General features: G+C 39.7%; 1 protein-coding gene across 1 annotated transcript in view; it reads left to right on the forward strand.

The window, feature by feature from the left end:
* Positions 1-23,254, forward strand: part of LOC126418710 (protein FAM76A) — an 80,463-nt gene extending 57,209 nt beyond the window's left edge. The window contains exon 6 of the mRNA XM_050085613.1: positions 16,850-23,254. Coding sequence (XP_049941570.1) covers positions 16,850-17,092 — 243 coding nt within the window. The 3' untranslated portion in view covers positions 17,093-23,254. The remainder of the gene's footprint in view (positions 1-16,849) is intronic.
* The last annotated feature ends 2,280 nt before the right edge of the window (positions 23,255-25,534 follow it).

The following is a 25,534-nucleotide window of genomic DNA, read 5'->3' on the forward strand; positions in this document are numbered from 1 at the left end:
TTCTGCATAATTGACACATTTCTGGACCACAGTAAATGACTTTAAATCTTACCTGGTATTGATTCCATGAAATGAGATGTGTAAAATGATATATGCAGTACTATTTATGACAAATTTCACTAAGGAATAAATTTACTGGGAAGCAGTAGTTGGTATTTCCAGTTACCTGGCAAGCCTCTTCAGGACCTTGCAGTGTTTAACAACATCCACATTAGAAATGAAGATTTTTGAAGCATTTTGACAGTTGTGTGGTATGCTTCTCCCACCTGAATTCTATCGTCAAGCTGTAATCGCAAGAATTCTAAACCACCATGTCCTCCATCTGCTTGCCATCATATTTTAGACACATGCTGGGTAGAAACCACCTATAAGTTGGGAAAGCATGTACTTTGTCTCTTTGAAGTTTAGTGACAAAGAATTTGCTTGTTCAATGTTAGAAAGCAGGTATTTTATCCACTACTGGCTTGCTGGGCCCACTGTAGCTGGACTTATTAACAGGGTATCCTCTCTGGCTATTTGGTCCACAGGAAGTATTTTGCTTCTGTTCTACCCTTCAACAGCCAGGAGCTGCTGATGAGCATTTCCGGGTCCACTACTTATGGATATGGTCTCTAGGGTTAAACACGTTTGCAGATGACTTAAGTGTGGGAAATTAATTAGGAGGGGTAAAAGAAAGACAAAACACATGGGAAGACTGTATGGGTGGAAAATAATGCAAAGAAGTGTGAAGTGATAGTGACAATGAGGAATAAGAGGAGAGTAATAATGGATATAAGTTTTATACCCCAAGTCCTAAAGAAGTGGTGAGTTTCAAGTACCTGGGGAGCATAACAGAAGAAACTGGGAGGAATGATAAGGAAATTAGTGAAAAGGGAATGCAAGCCCAGTGTTTCCTGCAGAATGTAAAAAGAATGATCTGGAACAAGGATGACCCACTAAAAGCTAAACAAGTGTTATACCAAGCATATAATGCTTCAATACTCACGTATGTGTCAGAAATGCGAGGAATGAACAAGTGAGCAGTACACAGTCTTGCAAAATTTTAACGAAGCAGAATAGGACCTTTAATGGGTAGAGTAAGGAATGAGATGGTTAGAGAGATAGTGAAAGGGAAGCAATGAAAGAGGTCATAAAAAAGATAAGTTGGGCATGTGAAAGGAATGGAAATTGGCAGTATACTGATATAGGCCAATGAAACGATAATAGGAGGCAAGCGGCCTACAGGAAGACCGAGAGACAGATGGGTCATTTGAAGGAAGGAATATGTGATGATGAGAGGAGGAGACAGAGAAAGAGTGGAGAGAGAAACATGGTGGGTGGACAGGAAAAATGGAGAAGCCAGTGTTCTAAACAGACCCAGGTAAGAGCTGGAAATTGTAGATGATGATCATAAAGAATTCACTAGACACCAATGTCATTAACAGCTCTTGATGAAGTGATACTGTTTGTCATTTATCACAATTTTGTGCATCATCTGGAAACATAACAATCATGGCATCTTTAATGTTATTGAAGAAAGGTAATTAAGTACAGGAGAAAAAAATAAGGGCCCTAAAATAAAATCTTTCCGTTATCACATGTAATTTTTTTCTCGGTTGAATTACGATTGCTAGCGTAATACAAGGTTTATTCCTATCAATACTCTTTCTTTACTTTTATAAATAATTTAGGAATAAATGAATGCGCTCACTGAATAATGCAAGGGTTGAGTCATCGACAAGCTCATTCAGAAGAGAATGAAAATTTGCTAGCTTTCGGGGGGAAAAAATCCTTTGACAAGCCCAATGTAGGGGTACAGGTGTGTGTGTGTGTGTGTGTGTGTGTGTGTGTGTGTGTGTGGTGTTCTTCTACATGGATTTTTTTGCTGAAAACTGGCAAGTGTTCATTCCCTTTTGTGTGTGTCTGTCTGTGCCTCAGTACTTCTGCTGTTCAGTGAAAGGTCTCCTTTACTCTTAAATTATTTACATTCTGCCAAAACTTTCCTTACTATGTTTGCCTCCTTTTAGATAGATATGATTGAATCATTTCACTCCTTAACATTCTAATTTACTTAAAAGCAGTCAAACACATTTGATGCATCACTGATATATCAGTGGTCAGTAATTTATTATCTAATGAATTAACTGAATTCTCACCTTATGTGTAAATAGCCTTGTAGGTACTGGAAATCTTTAGTAATCCAAACTCTGACTTAGGTAGTATATTCTTTGTTGTCAAATAGCTGCTGCTTGTATACGTACTTTTCTCAAATTTTCAATATTGCTGCCAAAAGTGAAATTGGATGGTATTCTTTTACCTCTTTTGTTATACACATGCTTAACTGCAGCATATTTCCACCAGTCAGGGAATGTTTCAGTGATAAATAACTTCTGATACAAAAATATATCAAAAAATAATCAATTTTTGAAAATACAATGTAATTGGATAGATAAAAAAAAGCTCTACTCACCAGCATTTACAGCAGAACACACACGTATTAAAGGTATTAAAGTTTGCAAGCTTTCAGTGCCATTGGCTCCTTCTTCTGGCCACATGGTTGAAGGGGAGATCAAATGGTTGAAGGAGAGATAACATGGGCGAATGAAAAGGATTGGTGAGGTTTAGGAAAAGGGGTTGAGTCACAGGAGACTTACTGGATGGGATGAGAAGGAAAGACTGTTTGTTGGGGGACAAGATTTGAAAACATGAGAGTTTAAAGGTGTAAGATGGGGTAATAGACAAGACAGATTACTGTCAAAACATCAAGCATGATCAAAATATCCACGGGTATGCTGCCGGTCTATAGTGTCCAACGGGCACAATATTTCGGCGATCATACATGTCGCCATCATCAGGTGAACTGACGGACTGAGCTCCTGTGAACGTGCTGGCACGGAGATCCGTACGCTATGGCTGCTCAGAGGGAACTGGGTTCGGTCGCGGCGGCGGCCGATTTAAATACCCGCGGCGCGCTCCCTCCGCCGTCCGTGCCCCGCGCCACGGTCGCGCGGTGGAACAGATTGCGACGGCGTCTGAGATGACGTCGGTGTGATGGCTCTGTCCGCCGTGGCCGTCACAACTATACGTTTGCTCGATTTACTCTTGATTAACCCGATCGCTGGTTCCCAAGCCTTGCTAAGATTATAGCCACAGTCACGGTTTATGAGGTCGTCATTGGTGCGAATTTCGATGGCCTCTCTAACAACGCTGTCCCAGTATCTCGACGTCTGTACCAGAATACTCGTGCGGTCATACTCCATGGTGTGATTTTCCGACAAACAATGTTCAGCGACCGCCGACTTGCTCGGATACATCAGTCGAGTGTGCCTCTGGTGTTCACGGCATCGATCCTCGACGGTACGCATCGTCTGACCAATATACGACTTGCCACATTGACACGGAATCTGGTACACGCCGGCCTTCCTCAAACCCAGGTCATCTTTGGCGCTCCCCACCAGAGCACGAGTTTTATTTGGAGGACAAAACACAGTTCTGACCCGGTGTTTCTTCAGAATGAGAGAACGTTAAATCTGCCACTCTGAGTACCCATTTTTTCGAAATACAGTTCTCAGATGTTCCAATTCCTGGGGTAGACTCTCTGCGTCAGAGATAGTGTGCGCCCTATGTACTAGAGTTTTAAATACCCCATTCCTCTGTGAAGGGTGGTGGCAGCTGTCTACGTGTAAATACAGATCGGTGTGCGTAGTCTTCCGATACACCCCATGACCTAGGGTGCCGTCAGCCCTTCTCTTGACCAAGACGTCAAGGAAAGGTAATTTACCCTCCGTTTCAGTCTCCATAGGAAAACTGATGCTTAACGATTTTTTGGGACGCACGAGGCCCAATACTGGAACATTATGGGGAGAGGGGCACAACAATAAACAGTGTACATTACAGTGACTTGCTTACTGCCAGGCTAAAGCCTGCAGTTCAAAGCAAATGCCGAGGATTGCTTTCAAAAGGAGTTGTGTTGTTGCTCGACAATCCCTGTCTGCGTACCGCTGCCCACACTGCTGAAACGCTCCAGAAACTCAAATTTGAAGTACTGGATCATCCTCCATATAGTCCCAATCTTGCCCCTTCTGACTATCACTTGTTTGGTCCACTAAAACAGGCATTAAGGGGCCATTGATTTGCCTTGGACGAAGAAGTGAAAGAAGCAGTGTGTTCCTGGCTTGCAACTCAACCAAGAACCTTTTTTTATGAGGGCATCAGGAAGCTTGTGCAACAATGGACCAAGTATGTTGAAATGCAAGGAGACTGTCGAAAAATGGTGTTCTTGTAAGTTTGCTATTTGATTACAATAATATTTTATAACTACTTAGCAGATAATAATTGACTTACCCTTGTACGTTAAGGCCAGGTGTGTGGCAAGAACCAAAAATATGTTGTAGTGCGGGCTCCCATCTGTGGGCTTCTGAGAAACTGCTGTCTGGGGGAAGAATCCAGATGCCACATGTGAAACGGGCAATGAGGTCACTACTGTCACACTGTAGAGCATGCTCTGTGTTGTAGTATGGCCACTAGTTCTTGTGTTGGCATACTGTATGAGCTGCCTTGTGTATTTGGGGGTCACACGTGTTGCTGTTGTTGTGAGCGGGGGGGGGGGGGGGGGGGGGGGGGGATATTGTGATTTGTGGTTTGGCTGTCGCGTTGACACTGTGCCTGTGTTCACCTGTTTCATTGTTGGTTTGTTTGTTGTGGTGTTGTTGAAGTATTGTTTTTCAGGTTCCTTTGCCTTCTCTCCTGGTTTGTTGGCATGTTTTCTTTGATTTTGTGTGTGTAGCTGTCTGGCTTGGCCAGAGTCAATGAAGTGTTGTTTGGGATGAGCAGTGTTTGTACCGGTGCAGGAGTGGTGTTAGTTGTGGTGTGTATTGTTTATGGTACTGTTGCTGGGGGAGTGTTTTGTGTGTTTGTGGACGTCTGGGTGTCCTGGGCGCTTCTGCTGCCACTTATAACACCGGCAAAGGAGATTCCGCTCCTTGCTGGATGCAGCGACGCCTCGTAGCTTCTAGTGGTTGCTTGGTTTTCTTTGGCGTTTTTACACCTCAGAACTTCTTTCTAAGTGCTAAACCTTCTGTAGTTTACCACATGGGAACCATCGTAGTTGGTACATTTTATAGCCATTCTTGGTTTGCAATTTTGTGCTGTGGGGTTGCCAACATATTTGCGGCATCAGTGTTCCAGGTCACATTGTGTGGCCACATGGCCAAACCACTGGCAGTGGTGGCATTGTTGGGGGCACACGTTGGTGTGTGTTTTTTCTGCCACTACAGCCATAGGAAGGAGGAATGACTGCTTCAAAAAGCTGTGGGAGTGAGCCATGTTGGCCAACTGCATGAGGTAGTTGGTTGTGGCTTTTGTGTAAAGAAACTATGCATTCGGTTCACATTCACGCAATCCCAGCGGAGAACAGCTATTTGTTCCTGTAGTATGTTGTTGGCGATTGTAATGTCAACTCTTTTCACAACACACAGTTAAATTTTCTCATCTAGGGTCCTGTGTGTGGTATGTGCTGGGAGAGGTATTATGTACAAATGATGATTGATTTTTTAGCTTGCTGAGGCAAGTGTAGTTGCATGTTACAACCAGTGGGAAGCCAATCAGTGTGGTTGTATTCTTCTGAATAGATGCTTCTGTAGAGCTGTGTTAGTTAGATGCTGCAGTATACAAGGTGTCACATGTATTGGAGTGGGAACTGGGAAGGGGTAAGCAATTGGAGGATAAGGGGATTACAAAAGAAAAAAGGATACTTAGCAGGAAGAGTTTCCACCTGCGCAATTCAGGAAAGGTGGTGTGTCGGATAGAATCGAGATAGCATAGCCTGTGGAACAGTTGTTAAAATGAAGCCCATCATATTTGACTGCATGCTCAGTAACTGGTTGTTCAGCTGTCTTTTGGTCACAGTTTGATGATGGCCATTACCGTATTTACTCGAATCTAAGCTACACCTGAAAAATGAGACTCGAAATCAAGGAAAAAAAAATTTCCCGAGTCTAAGCTGCACCTGAAATTTGAGACTCGAAATTCAAGATGAGAGAAAAGTTTTAAGCCGCACCTCCAAATCGAAACAATGTTGGTCCATTGTAATATGAGACACAATTTAGGTCGAATGAATGACAATACAGCTACAGTAGTTTGGTTCGAGTCGTAAGTTTAGCAGTTAAGCTATACCAGGTAGCCATTGCTATGCGTCAGGCACTCCGTCCGTATTTATACAGGTACTCTTCCTTTTTCACGTGCTTCGTCTGGTTTGAATTGATTGCTTATTTTTCTTTGATATGATAAGTGCCGTTCTCTTTGTTATAGGTGTTTACGTCACTCTAACTAAAAATGTATTCCTATACTGTGTCATGCATTGTTTGTTGCATTCTGTGCTTACAACCTGTCGCCGCTCGTGGCATGACTTGCTTTTGTGCACGCTACTGCCTCTTACAATAAAAAAAAGGAGAGAGAGGAATCATCTCATTAGCGAAACAATGGCAAGAGACTGCTATTTGTTGTTAGTACACTGCTGCTTTCTTTGATAATGATCAACAAGAACCAAATAATAGATTGCGTATGATAGAAGATGTTCTGAACGAGAGTTTAGCGAAAATTTTTCTCCATTTGAAAATCTTTGCAGACACCTCTTTAGTACATTATGTTCTGCACAGAAATTAGTCATCTTAGATTTAAAAATCTAGTCAATTGCCGTGCTTCATTTCTGACTGTATCACTATTAGGCACAAGAATAATACATATATAAACATGACATGATATGTATATTCTTCCGCGTTTGCTGTTGTCTCACTCTAGTTTCGTAGTTTATTAGGCAGACAGGTTTTAAATGAGATAGCAGCAAACACGAAAGAATACATGGCAAAATGTTTATATTCGTATTATTCTTATGGTGAAGAAAATATTGCATGTGATTCACAATTCATAAGAGTTCCTATTAGCAACCATCTCTTCTCACAGGTAAGAAAAAATTCAGAACATAGAGTTGGCCATATTGACAAACATCCCAAACAGTCTTGCCAGTCGGATTTTCGTAGTACATTGAAATGCCGCTAAATTCGAAGATGAACAATACTTAATTTGTATTTACTTTGTTTGATAATGTATGAAAATGCAGTGGTTGAAACTCAGGGCGGAGAAAAAAGCTCGTCTTCCACCTTTTTTTTTTATTTTTTTAAAAATTTATTTACTGACACAGAGGTTTTGGCGCCAGTATTTATCTTTGTGCCTGCAAACCATGCCTGTGTAGCACTACATATATTCGATGGCAGAAGTTAGTTGTGGCGGCACCTACCAACATTTTTCAGAACTTCTGCTTACTTTGCACTCGATTCTAAGCCGCAGGCGGTTTTTTGGGTTACAAAAACCAGAAAAAAAGTGCGGCTTAGATTCGAGTAAATGCGGTAATCTGGACAGACAGCTTTTGTTAATAGTCATGCCCACATAAAATGCAGCACAGTGGTTGCAGCTAAGTTGGTAAGTCACATGACTGCTTTCACAGGTGACCGTGCCTTTAATGGGGTAGGAGATTACTGCGCCAGGACTGGAGTATGTGGTATTGGGTGAATATATATGACGGCTTACAGATAAGTTTGTTGCAGGGATGTGAATCATGGGGGCAAGCGATTGGCAGCAGGGGTGGAATAGGGATGGACAAGGGCGTTGTGTAGGCTGGATGGGTGAGCAGCGTTATTCCACTGTGGGAGCATTGGAATCTTTCTTGTTTCTCATTTGCTTCAATTCTGGGTGGTACTGAGTCACAAGAAGGATGCACCTGTGTGATCAGGCAGTGGGCTTGTTGCAAATGGTAGGTGACCTTGAAGACAAGGCACAAGAAAGCTGTTTTATGATTAGTTTGGAATGGTAATTTTGGTCTGTGAAAGCCTCAGTGAGATGCTTGGGACACTTGGACAGGGACTGGTTGTCATTTTAGGTGTGACAACCATGATTCTGGGTGGTGAGGAAAGATTCCTCTAGAAGCGGTATGAACAAGTTAGCATAGAATGGTGCCATGCCGTTGCCTATTGTACCACGCATTAGTTGTAGGTGATGCCTTCAAAGGAGAGGTAATATTGGGTGATGATATAGTTAATCATGATGACCAGGAAGAAACCAGTAACCACCCAAAAGTAAGCCTTGTCCTATACATCTTCCCACTCCCACCTACTCCAGTCTTGTCACAGGCATCCCCTACCCATCAAGGCAGGACTACCTGTGAATGGAGCCAAGTGATCCATCAAATGAACTGCAGCCACTGTGCCGCAGATAACAAGATATCCTTCAACATTAAGGGCCACTGCCAAACTGGACAAGAGGCAGCTGGAAACCCAAATGATTAGTGTGCCGTGCAACACGAAGTGCTTCAGTTAAACGACTGTTTCACACCTAGATCCTTTCCAACAACACTAAAACTGAACACTGTCTGAACAGACCTTGGAAAGCCCAACGGTAACGACCGACCACCATATCATCCATGGCTGACAGGTGTCACTGGATACAGATATGGATGGACATGTGGTCAGCACACCTTTCTCCCAACTGTTGTTAATTTTTGTATCCAGAGCTGCTACTTCTCAGTCAAGTAGCTCCTCAGTTAGCCCCACAAGGGCTAAGTGCACCCCACTTGCCAACAGCACATTGCCGACCAGGGTAGTCACCCATCCAAGTGCTAACCAAGCCCTGACAGTGCTCTACTTCGATGACCTGACTGGAACCAGTGTTACCACTGTGGCAAGGCCTTTGGCATACAGCAGCACTAGCTTTTGTGAATTGCACAGGTGAGAACACTCCCTGCAAAATTAACATTCATTCCCATTAAACCCCCTTCCCCATTGGCCTCAACTTCGGGTAGCCCTTCCACTGCCTGCCTATACCCTTCCCTGCTTCAACTCCAGTATTGCACATGCCCTCTGTCCCACCAAAGCATCTGCATAAACATTTCCCCTTCTCTGCTTCTCTCCTCTTCCTTTCCATCTATCCTCACCCCCACCCCTCCCCCGTCGCACCTTCTCCCTTCCCCAGCTGCATCTAGCAGCCCTGTCCTGTCCTCAGCATTTCCTGCACACTTCCATAGGCAGCACTAGCATCTTCCAGCATTCCTACTTTGCAATCTTTTCCCTCCTCGCTCCATTCCTCTTCCATACCCCTTTACAATCCTAGATGTAGTCACGGATGTGCCTTAGGGACCGGAGATGATAGTGGCCGTGGTGTATATGTGTGTTCAACGTCGTCAGAACTCAGGTAGCAGCTTATGAGCTTTCTTTGATCTCAGTTCTTTCATTACTGCTTGAAATTCCATTTTCATAATTGGACAAACCACTTCTTACGCTTGCAGTTTTCTTCCTTCTATGGAAAAGATTATCTTGTCCTTGGTTTTGAATTGTAATTTCATCACTCCATTTCTGCTGTCTCTTATATTGTTGTCCGATGTGGTTGTACTAAGTAATTTGCCACTACTAGTTGTCTCCTTCCTATGTTTCACTGAATTTTTGTGTGATGGGTGTCCTTTGGCTCTGTATCTTTTTCGGTCTGTTGTGCAGTATTTCTTCCTCTGTATTTGTTCCTTTCCTGAATTAAACTTATTACTGTGTTGTTCCCAACTATAAGATGAGATTTTTCTCCAAAGTTGTCATTAGAAAAACACAAGGTTGTCATTCATCATAGATTACATGATTGCTGCTGATGTCAGTGTGTATGTGTTGTGCAATAGATTACTGTAGGGGTCTTCTTATATTTACAGATGAAGCTTTGGCAATTAAGGTCAAGCACAGGTTTAATTTGAAGAATTCAGGAGCGTTGGATGGGGATCAGTGACAGCAACTTTGCTTAGCACTAGGATGAATGTGGGGAAGACAGTGGTGTGCAGGCAGCAAATTTTATCATGCCGTCAACCATGGGAATTTATACCACATACCTTAGCTTTTTATGGACACATACCATGTTTAAACTGCAGGTTGCTTGAATCAATTTGTAGTCAGAACTGAGTTAATGTTAACAATGGACAAATACTCAACAGTAGTGTACATTTCTACAGGAGATGATAAAAGTCTAGATTGAGGTCAGTGTCATAGTTTAACTCGTGAAACGGGGCACAACAATGAAACGCGATCTTTAGCAGTGGCACTAAAGCTGCTACTGCTGTACCAGCACTGTTGTTTTTCAAGGTTGGGTACAGTGTTAATCTGAAGTGGTAAGATTCAGCTATATTGAGCCACGAAGACAACATTTTGTTGCCATTCAGTTTGCTTACATTGTCACTGCTGTAAGAACTACAAATTGTATCATTCCGTAATGGGTGTCAGTTATGGTTGTGTCTGTTGAGAAATGTAGACTTATACGTTTGTGGTTCACAGTTGGCTCACACAGACAGTACGATTTTAATTTTGATTTAATGGTGATTCATGAAGCAGAGGGGTCTACATTACAGCACAGACATTGCTCGCTCAGTGACTTCCTGCTGTATCTGATGTAAAACTACTTACGTATCAGCATCATATAATCAGTCTAAGGAAACGGATCAACTATTTGCTTGGCCATATAGGCAACACCCATCAGGCACCTTTTTATTTTGGTATGTTGGCCACTGTCACACTCAGCATGAAGGACATTAAGTGTTCCTAAAATACACTTGGGCAGTAAAAATGCCAGGATGAGAGTAATGCTGGGTCCACTAGTAGATGGGAAAGAAGCTCTCTCCACCCACCAATGTGTGTTTTGCAGGCAATGTACACCAAAAGAAAAACTGCCTGCAATAGTTATTTTTAGATGCCTAGAAAAGGTATGGATGACAAATGACCTGATACTAAGATTGATTGAAGGTTGGTAGGAACAGAATTCCAGGCTCTTTGATTAACAGAAGGAAAATGTTGGTGCTGGTTTCTTTTAGGGGCACCTCGGCCAGAAATTTTAAGTTTCTGATAGCAAAGAACAATGCAACCTGGTAATCATTCCTTTGTGGCATGGCATCACAATTTCAAGTAATAGGTGTTGTTTTGAACATGCATTTTAAGGCTTACCAGTGATAGTTTTATAGCGTGTGTGTCCTTCAGAGAGACCATTTTGTCACTCCAGTACAGAGGTGGGAGTTAAGAGACCCTCAGTATCTATGTTTGGCCTGTGGATGGGGCAGGATCTCAAGTGAATCTATTATGAAAGGATTCAAAAAGTGCTACATATCTAATTCTGTGGACGGCCCAGATGGTGATATACTAAAGGACGAGTGTCAAGAAGGAAGAAATGTCACACTTACAAAAGAAGATAATTATAAGTGTGAGCTGATGATAATTAAGATTAAAAACTGTGTGCTACTGCTGGCATCTGGGTTAGATAGTAAGCAAAAAACAAAGTAAAGATAAAAAAGTATTTCTTTCATTTATTTTATTTCCCCTTGTATTACGATACACAGATTTAACATAGCCACCGTCAATAGAAATTCTGCAACTTTATGATCTCTCTACATTTTGGCTTTTCTTAATTGTCAATCTATGGCTTTTCTTAATTATCAGTCTGTGGCTTTTCTTAATTATAAATCTGTTCATAAGAAATCATGCTAGTTTTGTGAGCTGCGGTTTCGGCAATGTTCTGTAGTCAAGCTGGATGCCAACCTTCACAGAACAATGCTAATATAGTGTCCTCATCCCCCCCCCCCCCCCCCCACACACACACACACACACACACACACACACACACCTTCCCACCACCACATTCAGCCCTTGCTGAGCTGAAGAAAGGTCCAACACTGTTGTGCATGAATTCCGTTTGGCAATTACCAACATGTCATAAACATGGCAGCAGTATATGTTCAATTATTTCTCCCCATTTCTCATAAGGGTTCCCCCTCCTTCCTTGCTCCACAAAGGAATCTCAACAGTAATATTCTGTGTGTCTGTGGACAAGGAAAACCCAGAGTCTTGTAGTTCTTAATTCAGTTTTACGAGATTGTGTTTTTATAGTACACTTGCAAAAATACAGCCATGCAGTACTATAGGTGTGCATATCTATACTTAATCCATTTTATGCTCTGGAAGAGAGGGGGAAAAGGAATGGAATTTTGAGGTTGAGTAGATGTCCTCTCCATGAGTGGGACCACCTCAAAGTTTGCGAAGTGAAACGTAAGAATCTGTGAATCAATAGACTCCATACAGAATTCTTCTGTGTCAAGAAAAGTGCTACAGAAATATTTGCTTCTTATGCTTGAATACTTACTCATATGCTCTTGCTTTCAGCAAGATAAACTGCAATTATACACATATTCAAAAGTATTTTTTTCATGAATAAGTTGTACCTTATGTCACTAGATCAGCTGATTTTACATTTATTTCACAATAATTCATGTCCCTTGATAATTTACTGATGCTTCAAGTGCAATTAATACTAGCTTCCTTGCCATTAGGCATGCCAGTGTTGTTCCAACTGTCAGACAATAAAAACTTTTAAAGCACTGAGTGTCGCAGCTTTTTATGTACATTACTTTGCATGTACTATTGAAATATGCTTACACAGTTTCGGTACCAAAGCAGTCTGCTGTGAAAATACTAAGTAGATAACCATCAGTATTTTGAGACGTAGTAAATTTTGTGTATTTCTTGTCAATTTTCAAACTTGCTGATAAGTTATATGAAAACTGGCACAATTTCTCCCGTTGTGGAGAAATTCCTGTGCCGCCGCACACCCCCCCCCCCACCCCCCCCCCCCCCCCCCCCCACCCCCCACACCCCACCCCCCGTAAAAAGAAATAATACTTTTAATTTGAAGATCTCGGGATCTTTTAAATACCACCTCATATTTTTTTGTAAGAATTCTAGGAAGCCTTTGTGTGATGTTTAAGTGTCCATTTATACAAATTTCCTTGTGATCTGAGACTTTCCCAGTATATACTCTGCTTCCAAGGGGATCTGGTGTACTGCCAGAACCAGTCGTCAAAGGGCCACAATATTTCGGTGAACAACTGTTCAGCGATCATCAGGTGGTGCTGGTGGGATGATGTGTCTGCTGCATGCTGGCAGTATTTACACCTGCCAGTCCAGAGTTCAAGCCTCGTGCCGCCACACCACTGCGCTGTGCTTGGTGGTTGGGGAGGGGGGGAGGCTGCAGCTGCGGTGGTGGGAGATAAGAGTTTCAGTTGCCTTCCACACATTGACCTGTCGAATGTCTCATCCGGATGTCACCTTCTGTTTTGATGGAGCTTAGTATTGGCTCTCATGCCTTGCTCATTTTGCTCATTGTTAGCCCTATATTATATGTCACACAGATTTCAGTCATTTCTTTGAAAATGGAGCCCCAACATTTATCAATAGTAGCCAGGACTTTCATTTGTTGGCAGTTCATTTTATGTCCACTTTCAATGCAATGTTCTGCTACAGCAGACTTGTTGGGCAGCAGTAAGCAGGTGGGATGCTCATCTTCTCTACATCAGTTTTCGATTGTTCAGATCGTGTGCCCAGTATAATTTTTTCTGCATCAACATGGAACTTGGTACAACACTTTTTTGAGACCCAGGTCATCTTTCATTGTCCTGAATAAAGCTTGTATTTTGGCTGATGCGGAAAACTGGAATTATGTACTGTTTTTACAGTAGTTTATCAATTTTTGATGATACATTGTCAACAAATCTTCTTCTGTGTTTTTGGCCTCTGTGTTATTCCCGTGTCACAGGGCCATCTGAACCTGTCAGTTGCTGTATTCATTCTCATGGAAGATGAGTCCCACGTTTCCCTGCTCTGCTGTCAGACATCATTTGTCTGAAATAGAGTATGTCATGTGTATTTGAGGGTTGAGCTCACAATTCTGTGAGAGATGATGGCTGCTGGAGGCATGAGATACAAATTCGTATGCATTGAATTACGGTAAACCTGTGGGCAAGCGAGGCGTCAGGCCTATATGGAACTAGGACGTCAAGAAAAGAAAGTTTGCCCTCGTCTTCTATTTCAGTGGTAATTTCAATGTTTTCTTGGATGGAATTCAGATGTTCTAAGAATTTCTGTAGTTTTTTGGGGTCATGTGGCCAGATGACATGTGTGTAGTTGACATACCAAAAGAAACACGGGCTTTAGTTCAGTGATTTCCAGTGCTCTGGAAATGAAAACATGAAGAAATTAATTACAATTGGCAAGAGGGAGCTGCCCATCGCTACGCATCACTGCTCACAATGTTGTCTGTTGAAAGAAAATAGGTCGATGTTGGAACAAGTATATAAAACTGTGTCAGCCAAGTTTCTGGAGTCTTCCAATGGGGCTTGAGTCAAAAGTGAAATGATATCAAAGCTGACTGTTATATCGGTCTCATGCAGCCTTAGCTCCTTCAGCTGCAGTCTGAAAATTTCATTCTGGAAACATCCCCTAGGCTGTGACTAAGCCACATCTCTGTAGTATCCTTTCTTCTGGGAGTGCTAGTGCTGCAAGTTTCGCAAGAGAACTTCTGTGAAGTTTGGAAGATAGGAGATGCGGTGATGGCAGAAATAAATCTATGAGAATGGCTTGTTGGTAACTCAGTCGGTAGAGCACTTGTCCACAAAAGGTGAAAGTCTCTAGTTAGCATACAATCTGGCCCACAGTTTAAATCTGCCAGGAAGTTTCGTATTAGCGAATACATATTTTAATCGTTTATGTATCATATTTTCTGATGCTCAGATTGGGGACCAGACAAGCATTTGTCTAAAATGTAGAAAAGGGCCTGAAACTACACTGAAGCTGGCTGGTGTACCAGACCGACAGTCATTACTCTGTCATGCTGATGAACCAGGTGTGTCTCACCTCCCTGTCGTAACTACTGTATTCTTTGGAAGTGAGAAGAACTAGTTGTGAATCCAATTAGTGACTCACAAATGTGGAAGATCCCCAACAAAGCATATGAGCAGATTGTATCGTTAAACTCTTTGATAACTGATGTTCAGTAGCCATTTATTCTTTCGTCACATCACTTTCCAAGCCATTACCAGTTTGCTGTGAGTTGGCACTTTGGACTCAGTGCTGCAGTATTAGTTATAATAAACTCTCACAGGCAGACTTATCAATAGACCTAATCCAAATGATTAGTAGTATTTGCCAAGCCCTCATAAAATATCAACAGATGGTTTTCTTTTCTTAAAAAATAAAACAGTTGCAAACTTTAGGGTAGATTGTATTTAGTGAAATGAATCTGTAGCCTGAGTTATTCATTGAGAGATATTGCATTCAAGGTGGTGCAGAAGCTTACCAGTTTTGCCTTCTGGAACAGCAAAAGAACTTTCCTGTGGTACATTACTCATTCAATACCATTGAGTTCATCAATATTGATGAAACTTGTCGCAGTCTAAAGGCATACAGTGCATGGTCAAGAAACCATTTGCACACTAATACACCTTATCAAAATAGTTTCTTAATTGTGTGAATAGTGTTATTTCAGTTATTTTGTGTTAATACATATTAAGAACTAGTGGCCTGGTAAGTCCTTCTTTGAAGGTGAGAGGATTCCTCCCAGCAAAAATAATTAGTTACCTCTGATTGCAAACAATTGGTTTGACTCATTGCTGACCGTTCATGAGGAAGCTGTAACAAATCTGTTCACATTTATAAACAACTGTTCCTACAGATGGAACCTATTCCTAACCAAAGTGACTACCTTGTATAAGAACTCATCATAAAAAATATTTATGAATGTCCTACAATACACTACTTTGTCTCTTTGTAGATATAGTTATGTTCTTGTGGAATATTCCACAACACGCACACCCATGTTTTACCCCCCCCCCCCCCCCACCCACCCCCCCACCCCCCCCGCGCCCCCTCCTCCCTCCGGCCCTTTTTACCTTGCCTTCCATTGACATTCTATCTAATCATATCCACAAAGTATATGAATTAGATTTTCCACAGTTCTCAGTGGTTACATAATAATTGAAGTGAGAGCTTCTCTGATGACTTCATTATCTGTAGTATGTTTCAGAGATTCCTTCAAGTTGGGATACAAACAAGTATTTTGATTTAGTTTTTGTACTAAGCGTTTCAGATAATGCCCACTCATTAGCATAAATAAGTCCTTACATTTGTTCTTCATTACATTACGTCCTATATTAGAGCTCGTTTTTTTTTTATGTGGCCAAACAAATTTTTTTAGTGTGTGTGTGTGTGTGTGTTTCTAAATGTTAACTGTTTGCCACCTTAACAAATAAGAAAAACATTGAACAGTAAAATTTTTGTTCTTCGCCTTGCCAGTTCTTCATTGCAATTTTTATAAACAAATATTTTCTCGATTGAATGACTAAACATGCCTGATGGTACATCAAACACATTTCACTTTCACTGAAAAAGCATTACGAAGGCAGTTTGTGTTGTTTCTGGTTTATATTAAAATGGTGCTATCATACCTCAATGTTTGTAGTTAGTCAGTATGTATCGAGATAAGCCAGACTGTAAACTGTTTATACAGTAACAAATGAAAATAACTGTATTTTATTTTTGACATCCTACATTATCACCAACCCCCACAAAAAGCAGCAACAGCAGCGCGCGCGCGCTCACACACACACACACACACACACACACACACACACACACACACACACACACACACACACACACACTGTTAAGGCAGCAAAAGTAGTTAAATTTTGTTATTCTTATTGCTCAGGTAGTTGCTGCTAACATTCAAAGTGTGACTAATCATGTTTTCATCTTACCCAGCATATATTAAGGACTAGGGGATTGGTGTTGGATAACCATCAAGCATGATTAAGTTCTGACTGAATTAAGATATATTTGTGTTATATGTCACGTACCTAAATCTAATTGAGATTGTGCATGTCTTAACTACATCTATGCAGTGGAAATTGTCTTGCAGATGAATTAACAAATCAGTGAATGAATAAGTAAATAAATAAATTATTTTCTGTTTAAAGATGACAGAGCTCAAGGCGAAACATTTTACCACTGAGAGTGAGTTGAGGAATAAAATGAAGACAATGCAGAAGGAGCATGACAACAAAGTGGAACAGTTACACTTGAAGGTTAAATCACTGCAGAAGGAAGTAGCAACACTTTCCAAGAGCACAAAGAGGCAAGGTCTACTTGCAAATAAGGATGGTCTAAGTGGTGGTGGCACAGGCAGCGGTAGTGGCACCGACAGTCCGTCACTTGCTTGATTTATCTGCATCAGTGACATTCCCATGACCAAAGGCTCCATAACAAGTCCATCTGATCTATTTTATTGTGGTATGTGTATTGCATTTCTTCATTTGGCACAGTGAAGAGGGACATCTGTTACTCAGTTATTTTTTGTGAACTGTAATCTCTTAAGTCTTTTATGACAAGCCAAGACATACCAGAAAGATTTAATCCACATAATCATACCTGCAAATGTACTGGTAGTGATATACCAGGTGTCATTTTTATCTTTTGTGATGCTGAGCATGTGTTCTTTATCTATTGGGCATCCATCACAGACATTTTGAACTTCATTGGGTGAGTTTTTTTAAAAAAAAAAAAACACTTTTATGTTTATATTTTACCATTTGTGATTGCAGTTTTTTACTTTATTGTACTATTCATGTGAATTTTTTTTAAATATTGCCCTTACCATACTTTTGATGATTTTAGTAATTTAGCATATTTTTATAGTTTCACACATTCAGATCAATCATAAAAAATGTACCTGAAACTATTCTAGAGTCCAGCCCTAGAAAATCATTTTACCTTTTCAGGCCTTTAGCAACGGTATTTAGAGTTTTTTAAGAAAATAATGCAAAAAAATATTTGTGATGACATGTAGTTTTGGCTGTTAAAAATATAAAGTTTATTGATACAAGTGATACACTAACTTTGGAGTATTTATTTGTAACATCCCCATGTAACTCATTCCAACCCTTTAAGTCAGGTTGGTGCCATTTCTTACAAGTGATTTTGAATGTTACATCATAACATAAATATTAATTACTTTTATATATTTCTCAATTGTGATGATGTGCCCTGAATTGTAGGGGCAAGTAATTTAATTTTGAGATTTGGCCTATTGGAATACTGATGATGTTTTGGAACGTGCAGTGTGTGGGAATTTGAAACTAAAGTGAAGAAAGAAAATTCAAGATGCTTGGCAACTTTGACAGCACTTTCTCTTATGATTGACACTTCATGCAACAGATGCAGTGTAGATATGGTTAATTTTTATGCTTATGGCTTCCGTATAATTTTGTTAATTGAGTCTAAGTGTGGGCATAAATCATAATTGTTTGTGTTTATCAAGTAAATTGCCCTGGAAGTGTCATTTGTTGAAACTTATGTCCTCCACTGTTTTCATTATTCTCCATCCAGGATTTACTATTACACGTATTAAAATACGAGTCTGTTTAAATAGTGCTGGATGAGAACTAACTCCTGCTTATGAAGAATGTAGCAATTAAGTGACTTAACATTTTTGACTTCACAGAATTATGTATAGAAAGTTTTTGTCGATGCTCATATTGCTCATTTTATTCACAAATGTATATCCCCTTCTTTATTAGTAGAGAGGAAGAATTACAAAAGGTTTGCTGCTATGATATTTGTGTGACAGTAGTAAGAGGAGATGAATGGTTTGTCATAGGTTGATGTTAATGACATTCAGTACCTATTTTATAGAGTTATTGCATTATTACATGAAGAATTGTTTAGGCAGTCTAATTTCATGTACCTGTTATTTTCTCTGCCCTAAAAGATCACTGGATGGCACCTACTACATAACTGTATGGCAAAACGGCAATGGCTATCATGTGCTTGAAATCAGTTTTTGCTCAAGTCATATCCGTATGTATCACATTCTTAATGTATAAAATTTTGAGTTATCAAATTTTTTTCCAAAATTTTGTGTTAAGTCTTTTAAAAACTGTAACCATTAATTTTAATGCTCAGTGTCCTTGTTTTGGCATTGTTAGTGTTTTTTGAGTAAATGATTGTTGTGTAAAGAGCAGTATAATTAATATTTGCAATGTAGTTTTAATTAGGTACATAGAATGTATTGATAATTAAGTAGCAACAGTATAGTAAATGACATGGCCCTCAAGCAATGGTTTGCATGTTTCTGATTCAATGTAACTTTGTAACATGTAATTGTCTAAATGTTTTATTTAAATATTGTAAGCTCTTTTAGTAAATTGTCTATGGATTGGAAAGTTTATTCATGTAAACTCAGTTGACAAAAGACAAGTTTAACTGTAAACAATAGGTGAAACTTTCTGTATTGTTGTGATGTTGACACTTGTACCATTCAGTATGGTTTTCTTTGGGGGGGGGGGGGGGGGGGGTTGCAACAACTTCATACATGTTAACAAAGTTATTACAATCAGAGTCGTCATGTTGCACACATTTTTGTTTGGAGTTGGAAGATTGTTGTGTTTATTACAGTAGATGTTTAGCATGCGACATTTATAAATAAGCATTTCAAATTCTTTCTTTTTTGGTATTCACTTTTGTTGCTTGGGGGTCATATTGCAGTATTAATTTTGATACATTGCTTCAGAGAATAATTTCGTTTTTGATGTGAACTTTATTTTACTATAAGCGGAGGTCATACGTGTTTTGTGGTATTAATTCCTGCATAAAAGATGATTGACTTCATTAGGACTTCACAGAAAACAGTGTTTTGGATCACATTTTTTCAAGCATGATAGCAGGAAACCTCTTTTAACAATACAATATTTATATTATTGCAAACTCATTTCATAATGCTTTGATACGACATAACATGCTTAGTAACTTCTGCTAAACAAATGTGTGTACTAAGAGATATTTCTTTTGCCTCTGTTAAAATATTGTCCTATTTGAAGATTGTGTCCACATTTTATGTCACCGCACCACTGTTACATGACCATTGTTTGTGTGTGTTTATGGGCGGAAGTAAATTGCCGTACTCATTGCAGTTACACTAGAACTTCAGTAGCTTAGAAATGTAAGGGGCCCCTGCAGTGTTTTCCTAGCTGTAATACATTTCTGCACATGATTGGGTATAACTGTCCAAGTTGTAATTAGAGGAATCAGATGTGTTTTCATTTTTGGAAGTTGTAAAGATAATTTTTTTAAGTTCTCATGAATCATGTTTGCAGTCTTCAGAATAATGCAAGAAGACAGCTTATAGTCCGTTCTGTCGTTGGAAAAATAATAAATATTTTTACTTATTGCAATTTTAATATTATAAAGTTGGCTCTTTCTGTAATTTACATTTGACTTCACTGATTCTAAGTCAAATGCCTGAAAATCTATTTAAAACTAAATTTTTATCATAGTCACCTTGTGTGTAATTTTGTGTCAGTGTTAGAAATGTTTCGATCTCTATGAATTTATTAGTTGTAACATCACAAACATGAGTGTGTGTGTGTGTGTGTGTGTGTGTGTGTGTGTGTGTGTGTGTGTGTTAGTTTATATAGTGTCAGTATCTAAAATGTGACATACATTTTATTACATTTTTTTTATCATTTGCCTGAAGAGCCAATATTTAAGAGTTTAATTTGCATGCAGTCTTAACAAATAAATTGTAACATTATTGTTCAGTTTTCCTCCTAAGATACTGTCGTTGCATTTCATGTGCCTGTATAGCTATCCATTTTGTGTGTAACTGCTTTGTTTCTTTTACCAGATTCTGTGATGAAAAACATGTATGAACTATTCTCAGGGATTGAACTATATGTCATAATGTATAGACATACGTTCTATATCTCTCTCCTTATATGTAGATTTTTCATATATGTGTTGGCACAGCCCATCCCTTTCTTCAAGCAATCTGCAGACCACAGAGGAAACACTTACAGATTTGCAGTCACTTCAGATTAAGACGTCTGTTCTAGATTGAGACAGCATTCTAAAATCATGTTATTGTCTCCAGTTACCAAGCAAGCTCTGTATGCAGCTTGGCAGATTATGTTGGTTGATGAGAATGAAAGGTTCACAGTTTTTCTCAAGTCAGTGTTGCAGTTATATATCTGTTTGGCTGCATTCCTCACTGTTATATTCCACACAGTTAACATGTGTACAGTCCATAGTTAAATATTTGACAGTTATCAGTAGTATGATCATGAAGGAAACATTGGAGAAATCCTCGTATGATTATAAAGGAAACATTGGAGAAATCCTCTGACATTACTGCTTGTACTCTATTTTTGAATGAAGTAATTGACTCTTAAACTATAAATTATTTCCAATCCTCCCACTCCCTTTCAGTTATCCAGCTATTTTACATAGATACAGATTTTGCGGTAGATACTTCCAAGATTTTACCTATTGTATCCTTTCAGCAACTTTTGGAAATTCAGGTTTAACACCAGCTGTGGCAGGCGAAGGAACTCCGCTCCACCCCACCCCACCCCTCTCCTCTCCTCCCTAATGGCAGTACTAAAAAAAATTGTGTGGCTAAGAAAAGAGAGTGTTCATGGTGACACTGTAAAGAAACAATAGAGCACTTAGTGAATTATGCCTTTGTGCCAAACTCAAGATTATTGATTTGTGAGGTAACAGTAAATATGAGAACAGCAGAATTGTTGGAATGGAAAAATTTAACAGTTTACAGAAATAATTGGTAAAACAAAGCAAGAATGCAATTAAGTTTTGATTGTAGAGGATTCAAACAATGGAAAATCTAAGATGGAGTGTGACAATATTACGGAAAAGATAGTTGCTACTCACCATATAGCAGAGATGCTGAGTCGCAGATAGGCACAACAAAAAGACTGTCAGAAAGTGAGCATTCAGCCAACAAGGTTTTCATTGGAAATAGACAATGTACACACACACACACACACACACACACACACACACACACACACACACACACACACACGTGTGAGTTGTGCTTGCATGAGAGAATGTTGGTATATCTCGTCTATTTCCAACAAATGCCTTGTTGGCTGAAAGCTCACTTTTTGAGTCTTTTTGTTGGGCCTATCTGCAACTCAGCATCTCTGTTATATGGTGAGTAGCAATTTTCCTTTTCATAATATTATAGAGGAATTACCACACGAGGGAAAATATTTTGTGTACAAGCTGAAACAACAGCATTCAAATGGCATATCCTCAATAATGGGACATAATTTACATTGTAATGCTTTTGTTTTTGCTGTAATCTTAGTTTCTGTTATGTTTTTGTCCATCAATTGAACAGTGTCTTACCAACTATTTTAGTTCTGTTCTATGTTATAAGATCAGGGATAGGGAAACAGGTGTTGCATTGGGGGCATTGAGAAATCTTTGATTTCCACATAATATGACTGTCTACTCCCATTTCTCACATTTTCCTGCACCACATGCTATTTGTAGTGCCTATATATTATACTTATCATACTACACTGGTATATCTGTTACTTATTCACGTTTGGTTGCCCACTAAGAAATATGTAACAATGAATGTGTAAGTTCTGTAAAAGTTTTGTATTTGTAATTTATATTTTCTTCATTTTCTCATTATCAGCCTGTTGCCTGTGAAATATTGTTTGAATCTGTAAATGATATGTACATAATATAACGCAATGATTTGTTAGTCATGTTTTCTGCATTGTAGACAATCTTAAAATTTTTTCAGGTATTACAAGGTCTTTAACTTACTCTGACTCTTGGTTGTCTGTTTCAAAGTGATGATTTAAAATTTTCTGTCATAGACAGTAAAAATGTTTTAACTATCAAGAAGACACATTATTTGCTGCAAGTGGAGGGACAGCAATTTGTTATGATAGTAGGACACAGACCATTGTCTAATCCAGTGTTCTGTCATTTCCACTTCTGTGGCACTGAAGTAAATGTATCATTTCTTCATTGCTCGCAGTGTCTTAAAGAAGAAGGAAAAACTCTTTATCGGATACTTACAAAATGTTTTGTCTTAATGTTGTTGTTGTTAAAGAAATGATGTTTACAGGCACAACACCAAGACCTGTTAAGGCTGACAGTCCTGATGTGGCAGGCATTAACTCACCTCCCACAAAAACATTGGTTTTTGCCCCCTAAATTGTTTTTGTTTCACTTCCTTTCCTAAGATCGTTTTGTATCAGTTTTCTTTTCTAAAATGGTTTGTATACTCACATACTGACTTCATATTGTACTTCTTTTGAGACAGTGCAGTGGTGTATTTCAAATAACAGGATGTCTTAAAATCATATTGTTTAAAGATATTACGTTTTCTATCATTTCATCCCTTTTTAGTGGTAAAGCATATATTAGATCTATGAATATTTATTTATTACAGGTCAGAAAAGTGAAATGTATTTAAATATGATGTAGTCTAAATTTTATTGTTGTGTGTAAGATGTGCTTAAGTGTACCTGTTGTTTATGAGCAATTTAATAAATGATCTTGTATGGCCAAGACCTGATTTCTTTGCAACTGATGGAGTATTTTTTTTCTTTCAGACCCTTCTTTAAGATTCAAATTTGATTGAGCAGCTCTATCTTGACTCTCAGTTTTGTTACATATAAACAAATAGTTAAAACTGTCTTAAGTATATGTTCTGCCTCAGGCTCCAAAATAAATAATCTTTCCAGTTTTGTAATAGTTCAAATAAAAACTTCACAAATAAATTGAGGCAGTGATATTTGGATAGAAGTTTCAATCATATGGGTTGGTGCATTGTCTCTTTGGAACTAATCAAATCCATGGTTAGACCCAGGGGATCACGTGTTGCTGGTCACACTGCTTCACTTTGTCAGTAAGGCCTCATTGGATGATGCAGTGGAGATATGTGCTTGGCACACCACTCTCCTTAAAGTTGAACATTTACTGTTGAAACTGGAGCTCCTGTCCCTTTTCGAAATAACTCCTCAGTTGTCCTCATGAGGCTGGGTGGACTCCTTCCAGTCCTCTCAAAAAAGACTGTATTTTGTGGTAGTCTGGTCTCTTAACTGCTCACATAGGGAGATGAACATTCCGGCAACATTTGAATTTTGGCACAGCTACAGAAGCGTGTGGCAAATCCAGTAAATGTTAATGGTTGATGCAGAAACAATGCTACAGCAGTGAATTACTGAATACCGAATGCATTGCTAATCGACTGTCGTAGAAAGCTACAAAAAAAGTTTGAAATGATGATAAAATCAATAAAATTTGTTAAAATTATGATGAAAGTGATGACTTTTAAATAGTGATGTATGTTACTGCATCATTTTGATGGTAATGCCCAACCTGAATTTGAAGTAAAATAGCACTGTCCAGTGCTAGCACAACACGTATCAAAACTGGTCACTGATGGGAATACTAATTTGATAGGTTGTGGAGCTAAACCAAAATTGTGTTAAATTTCTCCAAATTCCACTACAGTGAATGTGGAATTTCTACCTAGTCAACTGACATGAAAAAGGTATATGTAACTTTGCCGGCTTATTTCCCAGAAATAGAAAAAAGTCCTTTGTTAAAAGTTATGTTATAGAATGCTTACAAATGGCCAATTTAGTGATCGATTCATGTGAAAGTCTGTTTGAATTTGAAGATCTGATTGCTGAATGCTATTCAAACTAAAGACAACATGGTGTAGGATACACCACATACCATAAATGAAATAACTGAATGATTGATTGATGCTACCATTGCACTGACTATATCCTTGTAGGGTAAGGCAAATGTTTGTAGCATTTCCAAGAATGTGTACAGAAGTATTCCTGGGTTTTACAGAAAGACTAGGCAATGTTGTCATGTATTTGGGTAGATCACATTCAGGTTGAAAGATGACTTTGTGGTAGAGTAGGATAGAGTGTAAATAATGTAAATGTGAAAAGGTTTCAGAGTAGACAGTCGTGATACTGAGGGAAAAAGTAGATGGTCATATAGGACATCGGGAAGGGAGAGAATCAAATACACTCCTGGAAATTGAAATAAGAACACCATGAATTCATTGTCCCAGGACGGGGAAACTTTATTGACACATTCCTGGGGTCAGATGCATCACATGATCACACTGACAGAACCACAGGCACATAGACACAGGCAACAGAGCATGCACAATGTCGGCACTAGTACAGTGTATATCCACCTTTCGCAGCAATGCAGGCTGCTATTCTCCCATGGAGACGATTGTAGAGATGCTGGATGTAGTCCTGTGGAACGGCTTGCCATGCCATTTCCACCTGGCGCCTCAGTTGGACCAGCGTTCGTGCTGGACGTGCAGACCGCGTGAGACGACGCTTCATCCAGTCCCAAACATGCTCAATGGGGGACAGATCCGGAGATCTTGCTGGCCAGGGTAGTTGACTTACACCTTCTAGAGCATGTTGGGTGGCACGGGATACATGCGGACGTGCATTGTCCTGTTGGAACAGCAAGTTCCCTTGCCGGTCTAGGAATGGTAGAACGATGGGTTTGATGACGGTTTGGATGTACCGTGCACTATTCAGTGTCCCCTCGACGATCACCAGTGGTGTACGGCCAGTGTAAGAGATCGCTCCCCACACCATGATGCCGGGTGTTGGCCCTGTGTGCCTCGGTCGTATGCAGTCCTGATTGTGGCGCTCACCTGCACGGCGCCAAACACGCATACGACCATCATTGGCACCAAGGCAGAAGCGACTCTCATCGCTGAAGACGACACGTCTCCATTCGTCCCTCCATTCACGCCTGTCGCGACACCACTGGAGGCGGGCTGCACG

This window comes from Schistocerca serialis, chromosome 9 (genome assembly GCF_023864345.2).
Source record: "Schistocerca serialis cubense isolate TAMUIC-IGC-003099 chromosome 9, iqSchSeri2.2, whole genome shotgun sequence".
NCBI classification, from domain to species: Eukaryota; Metazoa; Arthropoda; class Insecta; order Orthoptera; family Acrididae; genus Schistocerca; species Schistocerca serialis.